The sequence below is a fragment of the Diadema antillarum genome, unplaced genomic scaffold (genome assembly GCF_040938485.1).
Source record: "Diadema antillarum isolate AM-2024a unplaced genomic scaffold, OU_Dant_1.0 scf00000112, whole genome shotgun sequence".
Taxonomy (NCBI): Eukaryota; Metazoa; Echinodermata; class Echinoidea; order Diadematoida; family Diadematidae; genus Diadema; species Diadema antillarum.
Genome location: NW_027271001.1, coordinates 1218296 through 1229639, shown reverse-complemented (window position 1 = coordinate 1229639; position 11344 = coordinate 1218296). Strand labels below are relative to the sequence as shown.

Genomic DNA, 11344 nt, shown 5'->3' with positions numbered 1-11344 from the left:
TTATTTCACAAGACTATATGCTCGTATTTGCTGGCATGTTTCATTGCATCAGCCCTACTCAAATAAAACAAAATGTGCCAAGAAGTACATCAATACGCATGTTGTTGGCACCAGAGGAACATTAACTTGATATATAAACTTTAATGTCACCAAAAACAGCATGACTGTGCAAAACTTGAATACAAGTGCATGTATACAGTGTAAGCACCTATTGATTTCCCACAAAACTAATTAATTGCTCCATAATGAAAATCCACTTTGACTTTGGTTGGGGAGAGATGGCCATGTCACAATTGGAATGCATAGGAACCAAATGTCTAGTCTACTGACCATTTCCTAGACAAAATTAAAATGTAACTGTCCTCCGTCAGCTATCTGGAGGGTACAGCTTCACTAGATGCGAGGTCTCCGTGGGATACCGTGTCACCGGGCAACGGCTGTGTTTCTTGACGTACGTGTAGATACAAGGATAGCAAAACACATACCTATCGTATAGAGGCAAAGGGAATGAGAGAAAGATAGAGGCAGTAATGATCATTAAAATACTAAGAATAAGTCCCTTCCCTCGACTGCATATCTCGAATACGTAAAATCACTTTCATTATTGAAGTTTCTAGATTTATCCCCATCACAACTTGCATCATTGCTATGATAATATCTAGTGCCAATGTTAATTTCACAATCACCATTCACACAGTAAATTTTATCACCTCCACAAATAAGGCACCATTGACAGTCTGTGACTGAGTATATCTCAGATACTGAAAGAGCATCTACAGTTTTAACCATTTCTTTGTTTATCGTGTCATCCAATCATTTTGCCTCTTCATTAAAACTGTAAAAACTGTTGTCATTCCAGAATGCTGACATTACCATATTACCATCACTACCACAGAATCATAATAAAAGCATAAAACTTTTCTCATCACAATCACAACAACAATGAACATTGTCGTAACTCTGCTCATAATTATGATCCTAATCAGAATCAGAATTGTTATCACTACCATCATTTCATTTTGCTGTCATACACTTTATAGAGGCAGTATCCAAATCATGCATGATGGCAGCATTTGTTCATTCTTTCCCAAACTTAAAGGGGATGGCTAGTAAGTGATCAGTGGGAATCAGTGGGAATGCTGGGGGATGATTGTTCCGATCCATGTGGGATTCATTTAAGAGTACATTATATATCTATTGTTGTGTGAAAATCATTTGCTTCAAAATGGTCTCATGTTCACGTAATGTGCAGTTTAATGTTTCCAGGTTAGCATGCCTGTACAGTGACGGGGCGATCGTTAACGGCCCGTTAATAGCCACAGGAAATACTACATATCGTCGCTGGGGTGATAAGACCTTGTATCTGCAATTTTGGTGAAAATGAGTTTTTTTGATTAATGGTCAAATAATGGGTTAAGTGATGTCCTGTCTAAATCCCGACTGTCTTACTCCAAAAATGAAGCCACCACGGCATGTCAAAGGAAAGGCTATCTCATTCGCCACAGTGCTTTGGCCGCCATGTTTTTTGGCTCTCCTGAACATTTGACATTTTGTACAAACTGTAGGTACGAGGTCTTATCGCCCCAGCGACGATATGTAACTTCCATGCAGCTCAAACTAATGATGACTTAGTTGGAAGATTTAATTCTGAAGCAAATGGTTTTCACACAACAATATAATGTACTCTTAAATAAATCCCACAAGGATCGGAACAATCATCCCCCAGCATTCCCACTGATTCCCACTGATCAGTTACTAGCCACCCCCTTTAATAGCCACAGGAAATACTACATACACAATATATGTAACTTCCATGCAGCTCAAACTAATGATGACTTACTTGGAAGATTTAATTCACTATTCAAGTCATGGTCATAAAGCGAAACTACACATGGATGGTTCTGAAAGCATTCAGTGGAAACCATAGTGATTTCAAGGAGCAGCTCCATATGTTACTGGGAAAAAAAAGAAAAAAGATAATTGATGTGCATATAATCATGACACGCGCTATTGCAATGCCTAGTGCTGCCATGGAATGGAAATCATAGATAAGGAATACCAGAGGGGCTCAAAGAGAGGTGTAGGCCAGAACTGGTATCTACAAAGGAGGACATCGTCTTACCCCGAAGTGAGGAGTGTGGTGTCATTGGTTCTCTTCTTCTGGCACAGCGGGCATAGGGAGACATCCTGGGGGAGGAGGATTTGACAGAACTCTGGCTCTCTCTCCTGGATTGGGGGGGGGGGGGGGAGAGGGTAGAGGGGGTGGGGTTAGAGAGGGAGAGAAATAGAGGGGTTAATGAAAATGGACTGAAGATTTAAACAGATCCATAATCATTCCCATCTTGTAAGTGACATTTTTCTCTAACAAACAAAACTTGTTAAGAAACATAGTAAATGGATGGAAACGAACAAGATGACAAAAAGTGAAAAGAATAAAAAGAGAATACATTCATTCATTCATGCCTTCAAGTAGCTGGATACTCAGAGCAACATGCTTGCGCCCTCGAAATGAAAATGAAAGTATTGCAAAACTGTGTACATTTGGAATAGCTCTGAGAGCTGGTTAGGGGGAACTTACACAGATACACACACATGGAAACATGCAAATACCCGACAACAATAAAGAACATACAGAAGAAATTGGAGAGAGGACAAGATATCAAACATACAGAGACAAAAATAATCACATTGCTGACATCACAGAAAGGTAACACTCAAAACAGAAAATTCAATATTGCAGGTGGGAATGTATCACACGAATGGTCTGAAATAGAGTTGGCCAAAGTCTGTCAATGGAGGGCTCCACCCACTGCAGATCAAGAGAAGGGGATTACCCGTACCTTTGGTGGCTCTGGAATGGGCAAGGAGGTGGCAGACAGGGTGGACCGGTGGTGGTCCTCACTCATGTACCACCACTCCAGGAACTGGAGGAAGAACACGCCCACAGAGAGGCCGTTGGAGATAGCGATGGCCACCACGCCCACCAGTCTCTTAAAATAGTGAAGCAGCCTTGATTGAAGACTAGAAGATGCAAAGAGGAAAGAGTGATTTGAATTAACTTTATTAATGTGTTAAAGTTACTTTCACTGTTAACACTGAAATATTAGCTGTGGCTTTATTTTCACAAATAGGCAACTGCAAAAATAACAAAGCACAAAAATAGACAAGAGTAAAAATAAAAATTTGCCCTTTACATAACACTGGCCATGGCAAGTCTAGTCTGGTGCTGGCATATAATACACAGTGTACACACGCTGTATATACCCCCAATATCAAATCCGTGTAATACTAAATTGTAGTTCCTTCTTTCTAAGAGAGTTTATGTCATTTCAAGCATTATTTTAACAAAATTGTCTTTTTAAGAAGTCACACTTTCTCACAAACATTTGTGTTATGTTTTGTGCAAATATCATAATGAGAGGACCACACAGCATGAAATTGCACAAAGCATCTGTGTGCAAAATTATCAGTGGGTACAGTGTACTGGAAATACTAGCTACAGATTCTGAATTTGAAGCAGATGATTCCACAAGGTTTGTAGGTGCTGCTGACTGAACAAGAGAAACCATACAAACAAGCATAATTGCATAATTACGTGATGAGCAAAGAGAATTTCAACCTTTCAGATTTTTTTTCCCTTTAGATGTACCCCCAATACTTTCTTCAGATATGGATGGAGCAATACCTGACAAAAGACTGAGAAGTGAACAATAAGATTTTGATTTTGATTCTTTGTTTAGCAGCAGACCAGTGTAATTCCTGAAGAAGGAGAGAAACAGATTTGATTTGGGAGAAGGGTGGCTTACCTAGAGTCTGCGGGCAGTAAGGGTAAGCCGCTTTCACTGCTCAGGTCTGCCATGTCTTCTTTTGACAAATACTGCAGGTGAACGCCTGAGAGAGGCGAGAGCAACACAAACATGTTTTGAGGGGAATTCCAGACGATTTTTATAATTTCACATCATGTAGTACATAAAATCGACAGCTTCATGTATAGATTTGTGGAATTTATTGTGGTTCTCGAGCGGAGAAACAGTATTTTTTTTAAATCTTTACCAAATCACACTGAATGATGACATAGGAGGCACACATATTTTGGAAAATGTAGCAGTGCAATTCCATTACAATACCACTTGCTTGCAAGTTCACCTGTGTATAATCTATGCATGCATTCTTCTCTTGTGCTGCTTCTTTGAGCCCCAGCTCATGCATTCTTATGGTGTTCCTGCCATGTCATCATCCTTGTTCATTGCAATTTGTTATAAACTTCCAAAACATTCTTATTCTTATCCCAATCATCATAATGCTTGAAACTCTGTACTCAGTATAACTGATTTATGGTTGTTCAAATGTAAAAATATGAAAATCATCCGGAGGTCTCCTTTAAACCCGCCAATGCTTTGTATGGTAAATCAGCATTTCTCTGGGCATGATTTCTAATCTACACCAACCAGCAGACAATAGACCAGTTCGTAATTCCACTTTGCGCATGAGCAGAAAAAGGTCATTTGTACCAACAAGCATTTTGGTTTGTAAATTCACTGAGATAAGCATCTGTGATGCGATGATTATTCATGTGATCCTTATCTAAATGGTGCTTGCCAGCACATCCACCTGACAACAAGAATGGTATTTTGAAATATAAAAGGAAACATCCTGTTATTGCATTCAATACAAAACAAGGAAATGGATGCCGGCAAAATTGTCAACTGCTGAGGTATTCTGATCACCTGATCTAAACTCAGGTTCATTCTTTGTTTGCACATGAATTCCATAAATTGTATCGTCGGGCAAGCTTATGCATTATGCCGCTTTGAAAACGAGTGAAGTGTCTAACCAACTAAGAAAAAAAGAAAGGTCATTTGCACTAATGTGTACATGAGCTAATTACGAACTGGCTTATTCCTTTAAAATGACCCAGTAGTGTGGAGATACCACGGAGAAGGAAGGCTGGCCCAGCTTGGACACATGCGACAATCCCCCACAGAATTGCATAGACAGCTTTATCACTGATCTCTCTACATATGTATGTGGCCCCACAGACAGCTATGAAAAGAGTCTCAACTCAAGTCGACCGTTTTCAGTGAGCATATGAAGAGTTTGTTCGCAAAAACCGATAAGTCCATATTTGCCAAATGGAGATATTTGCGATTAAAGGTCAAGAAAAATAAAGAGAATAATAAGAAAAATTTTGCTTCTTTTGACCATAACTTCAAAAGTTTACTTTATATGTAGTGACCAATATATCATTTAAAAGGTATTATTTTGTACTTTATGACAGAGACCGTACTATAAAATCTTCAAAAATGGACTTATCGGTTTTTGCAAACAAACTCTTCATATACTTCCATGCGCATATTTGCTGACAGGTGCTATTTGTGGTTTCAAATGTGACTTGGTGGGCAGCGAATGAAGATCTATTCAATAGGACTACCCATGTTTCCCCCACGCTACTGGGTCTTCAATGTAGTTACCAATGAAGACAGATTGAGTAATCCTGTCATCAATCCTTGTGATCTTGGTGGATTTGTATTGGAGTGTGATATGATACAATCATTTTAAGACAAAGTGTCTGAAGTTTGCCATAGCAATGTTTTCGAGTTTTCTTGGTGATTTCTCGTTTTCACATGATCATCTATTATTCACTATTCTACAAAGACAAGCTTGGTTTTGAAGTGTTCTTTTTTTTTTGTCCTTGTTTGCTTGTTTGTTTTTGTGGCAAAAAATAAGCAGAGTCAACAGAATACTTTTGGTCAATCACCTCACTTTGTGATGAAAATAAAACAAGAACTATCTGTGTCAATGCAAAAACAGAATTTTGAAAGATATCATGATCCAATTAATGTCTTTTAAATCTTGTCTTTTCGCGAGGCTCAAAAATGAAAGAAAATCAAATAATAATCTCATTAATATTAATCAAACAGGAGACCTGCACATAGGTAAATATTAATGGGATATCTCACCAGCAAGTTTGAGGAAAGGAGAGTGGACTTGAGTCTTCCTGAAGAGGTACCTCAGCTGATACACAAATATGGCAGACTAGAAATGAAAATAAAAAACAGACATTAGTATATTGAATTATTTATATCGTTGAATTAAAGAAGTAGTATTCATATTGTGTAATCATACATTAATTTTTTTGCAAGGTTTTTCCGACAGCATGTGCTGCAGTCACTTGTTGACTTGTAATTCTATGACTATTACTACAAGAATCACAGATATTATACATACCATAATCGCACTATACAAGAAGAGTTGGGTGAAAGGCTTATCAGTGGCACACACACACACACACACACACACACACACACACACAATGCAGCCCTTAAAAGACATCATTATTGCAGAAGGAACGTCACAACACTTTCTAGATAACACGATCGAAAGATTATTTCTGCAGGACCATCACTCTGGCCTCACACATTTTGACACTGATGAAAACCATGCGTGCATATACTGGACATGACCTTAGCAATGTTGCTTTAAAATTGCCACATGATATTTACCTCCCAAGACAGGTGTAGGTATGGGTATATGGCCAGGTAGAGCCGCTTATACATCCGGAGCTTATGTCGCCCTCTATCGCCTACATCAAGCGCTTCCTCGTGCCATCTCTGAAATATGGCGTCCAGTTTTAACTTGATGTACGGAACCAAGACCTGTTTTCAAATTAGAAACAGAGCAGAGTGATTTTACTGATACAATAATTAGCAATGCCTTCCAATTACATGACAAATACAACCCATAGATAGCATCTCACAATCAATGCACATCTGATGTAACCGCTCAGTACAAGTCAGTGGAGCAGAGACAAAGGATGTCATCTGATATTACACACTGTGTCTTACATATCATCAAAAAAATAAATATAGAGAATGTCATGTAGTTTTCCACTTGGGGTCAAGAGGTCGTCAGGTTAGTGCCTTCTCAAAGAGCATCCTTGCATATGAGGGAGGGTTTGGAGCTTTAAGATATATTCTGTGCTTTTGATCTACACAGGACAAAAAAAAAAAAAATATATATATATATATACGTTGTATATATATATATCAAAGATTAAGGGGGGGGGGGGGGGGGGGGGGGAATGTCCATATTTGTTATGGACCAAGAACAATTTTGGAAGGAATTTTCTTTCTGAAGCATGGTGCCATGGTGATTTTATTTTACAAATTGTGTATGAATGCCTAATCTTCTGCATGCTTGACTGCATCTTAATGTCAAATGACATTTTCGTCAAACTTCTCTTTGTCTGGTGGCTGGCTCTATTGCCATGTCTGGTAAACTTTTTTAAATAGCCCAGAGCATGAACTTGAAGGGCGGAGACTTTGATCACTGTTTCATGGTGATAGGGTCATGTACGAGTGGATACTCACAAGGACAATGAGAGACTTCCAGTGCTCTCTCTTTGGTAGGCCGTCTACGATTGTTCTTCCGGACGGTGTCGAACCATTGCTTGCCACCCGCTTGAGGCTGTAGAAGTTTTCTGAGAATGAAGCGCCTGAAATCGCAAGACAAGACAAGAAAGAGTACTTTAAGAGACTGACACACTAACCAACACTCTTTGAAATTGAGGCAAAACATCACACGTTATCGTAATAATAATAATATATGATATTAATAAGGTCTTATTTACCCAGGGTAGCCTCTTCAGTGTTGCCACTGCTCTACCAGAGGGCCCTGCTATTATTATTACCCTAGCGTTGCCAGGTACCCATTTATACACCTGGGTTGAGAGGAACAAAGTGGGTAAAAACATCTTGTCCAAGGATGTAAGCACTGGGCGGGATTCGAACTCGCGGTCCTCCGTTCCGGAGTCGGGAGTCTTATCCACTATGCCACAGGCTTGTAATTTACAACAACTACAAGAATTCCTGCATCCAGATTGGTCAAATGCTCATCATGTGACATTTGCAATAAGCTGTACAAGCACTGTCAAGCAGATAAAACAGCAAGCGAATCATCAGCAGCCTCTTCATCACACTAGCATTTTCTCTAACTGCCGTGCCCTGAGAAAATGATTGCTGCTGCATTCAGGTATTGGCTTGGACCATGCCATTTAACCCGTTGAGGACGAGTCCCGAGTATACTCAGGCAGGTGTCTATGGGAAATGCGTGTTGTAGCAAAATCAGCCCATCCTCAATGGGTCAACATCTCACATGTTGTTTATGTACACAGCAAATAGAGGTATTGAAGGAAGTGACAAATCAGTGTGAGGGATCAAGATTTTCAGTGAAAGAAGAGAGACTCTAGTCAACGTGGCAAATGTGAGTTTAGATATAGTTTCAAATCTTTCACTTCATGCAAAGTCTCATACCGACACACTTGTGACCATTCAGCATTACTATGTTCCATCACCACATGGGCGAAGCATAGGTTTTGTTTGAATTGAAATACAACAACACAAAGAATTTGAAGGAATAAATGAAAAGTAAAATATGGGTCCTGACAAAAGATAAATATACCATGCACCTTTGTTGAACTTTCTGATATCTACCAGTAAAAAAAATTAAATTTGCTTGCATGCAAACATATTATGTGGACATGTGATCTAATCAAACCCAAATTGTTTTAGTTTTTCCATTTATAAATTGAAACTTTTCTTGCCCCATGTCCCATTTTTGTTGGCTTGTGTTTGGGCCTATCATTATGTGACCAGAGAACAGGAACTACATGTATGATGGACTTGTTTTCAGTTACAAAGGGGTCCTGGCTTACTGGTCTTGCTGAGAAAGTGATGCTGCAATATCAAGTCCAGGACTGAGTAGACTTCGTCGGACCATCGGTACACTCTGCCAAACTGGGCCGGATGGTTTTCCGCCAGGACCTGGATATACATGTACCACAGATCACAACAATTTGTTTCAGATTCATTTGTTTCTTGCATTATAATGAACTCCAGCCTGTTTCAAACATCGGCTACATAATGGTTAGTACCAAGGCAAAACACTGTAATGCCATAGGTAACATGGTAGATCAGGATATATCATGGAACAAACTTAGTTGATTGTTTCAAGTACTCGAGAAAAACCCAAATTGTATGCAAGAGGTGCATATGTCACCCACTATCTATGGTGCATAAGGTTCATGCAAAATAGTATTTAGGTTCTAGACTGCAACTAGTATTTGAATGAAAATAAGATTGAATACAATGTACAAGTAACTTACGATGAGACTTAGAAAAATATATACAACAGTAGACAAAATGCAAAGGAACAATAACATTTAATCTCATATCAAGAATATCTTGCAAGACAACAAAATCAAAGTATGAAAACTAATTTACCTCCATAATAGAGAGATTTTTGTCACCATCATTTAAATAATGATAATAACATGCATTATTTCAAATTTTTACAAATACATTGTATATCATGAAGCCCCCCCCCCCCCCACCTCCTTTGGAAAATGTCAAATCTAGTTTTGAGACCAGGGCCCCGTTTCATAAAAGATGTTAGGATTGTCAACTCTTGCTGGAATGACAACTTCCTATAGCAACAGCCAATCAGGAAGCTGCATTCAGGTTGTTACCATGACAATTGACATTCCAGCAAGAGTTGTTGTCATATCAACTTTTTATGAAACGGGGCCCAGGACTATTCAATTCTGAAGAATACAGAAAAAAAATTTTTTGGTCACTTTGCAAAAATGTTGTAAACAAAGAAATCTCATGGGTACTCAGGAAAATCATCAAAATTTCTAGCATGTACAGAAAGCTGCAAAAAAAAAAACCCAAATATCTCACAACCCTAAATATCTGCCTGAAGAATGTGATGTCAAAACTTAACCCACTGATATCTTATAATCATGGAAAGTCCCAACAACAATTAGCACATATAACGAGATTGAAATTATGAGGAATCTACCTTCAGGAAATAGGAGAGAGCAGGACGCAGAGTTGCCATCAAACTCTCCTGGGCGAGAACTTCGAAAAACGACGGCCGGTTCTCCGTCGCCGCAGACGTGAGATGAGCGCCATATTCTGCCATATTGAGAAACGGTTGACCTTCTGACTCAGTGAGCGTTTATCAAATGTGTGTTAGGACTACAACTGGATCAGGCTTCCAGATTTATCATGCTCCCTTTTGTCGCAAGGCAGAGTTAACGAAAATGCGAGGTGCTTGAGGCTTGAAAGTCAGGTTTCGTCCATCAGGCAAGCCACATATTCTACATACGTAAAGAGAGATAGAGAGAGAATTATACATTGGTCACTGTATCAAGCAAGATACTTTAACTGTATGAAATTTTTGAGGATTGGAGCCGGGCAATGGCCTTTTTCCGCGACATGAAATTTTCACAAATTGTCACTGCCATTCAGTGCATATAGTGTAGACAAGAACTTTTAACATGTAAGTTTGTGAATCTTGGCTCTTGCAAAATTCGTGAAATTAAAGTGCACGCCAACATTCCTCGTTTACCATACAGAGTCAGTATCTAACTTGATTGGTTGAATGTCATTCCAAAACACTAAATGCATGATGGCAATGCACAATGGCCGTCAACAAAATGATAATAGCTACAAATGTGTACTTGTATAGCGCACAGGTCAGGTCCACCTTTCAGTGCTCATGGCACTTCAAAAATGAAAAAATAAATATATACAGTATACAGCCGTAAACATGTTCAAACATGACAACAGAGAAGAGAATAGCAAACAACAAACAAACATTTTGTACCAGATGAAGAATACAATTGTTCTGAACATTATAGACAGCAATTATAGTCCTCAGTGTGAGAGGAACAGATACGTTTTAAGTTTGGATTTGAATGTTTCTGTAGATGACAGTTCGAATTGCCTTAACTGAAAAAAAAAAAATGGGGGTTCATCATATACGGGGACGCTCATGTATACTATAAACTAATTGTACACTGTATGTGCCATGGACGGCACTGAGCTGAGGTCACGCTGAGAATAGACACTCTACAAGCCTTGTCTACTAATAACATGTTATTGTTACGGCTCTAGGCCTTCTTAGACGAGCCCATGATTGGTACAGCCTAGTATTCTTTGACACAATGAAGCTAATAAATATTAAATTCACAGCCTTGTATGTACATCATGTTTGAAAGATGCAGCCTGTTACCTCTTAAAATTCACAGTAAACAGGGCAGCAAAGACCAGTATTCCAGTAAAGCTTCACAAAAAGTTTTTGCTCTTCATGACCTCTTGCCAAACTAGAGTAGATTTCAAGCTGGAAATTAGCAGGCGAGTTAAGACGCAGTCCTCATTTTGGACTGCGAGTGCTATTACCAGTTGTTGCACACTGAATGGTGAATTGTCATCTTTTGTGCTAGTGAAGTTGGTCGTGATGTTCAGTGAACAGCAGCCAGATTACAAATGACTAGAGA

The 11344-nt window shown here is 39.0% G+C and overlaps 1 protein-coding gene across 1 annotated transcript; it reads right to left on the bottom strand.

Annotated features, from left to right (window-relative positions):
• Positions 1–249: 249 nt before the first annotated feature.
• LOC139719616 (peroxisome assembly protein 12-like) lies at positions 250–9984 on the bottom strand. Its single transcript, XM_071631024.1, has 9 exons — positions 9862–9984; positions 8714–8822; positions 7371–7495; positions 6504–6656; positions 5961–6036; positions 3807–3891; positions 2841–3021; positions 2123–2226; positions 250–485 (listed from the first exon to the last, which is right to left on the bottom strand). Exons 1-9 carry the CDS (start codon positions 9982–9984, stop codon positions 368–370), a joined length of 1074 nt encoding a protein of 357 aa, XP_071487125.1. The 3' UTR covers positions 250–367.
• Positions 9985–11344: the final 1360 nt, after the last annotated feature.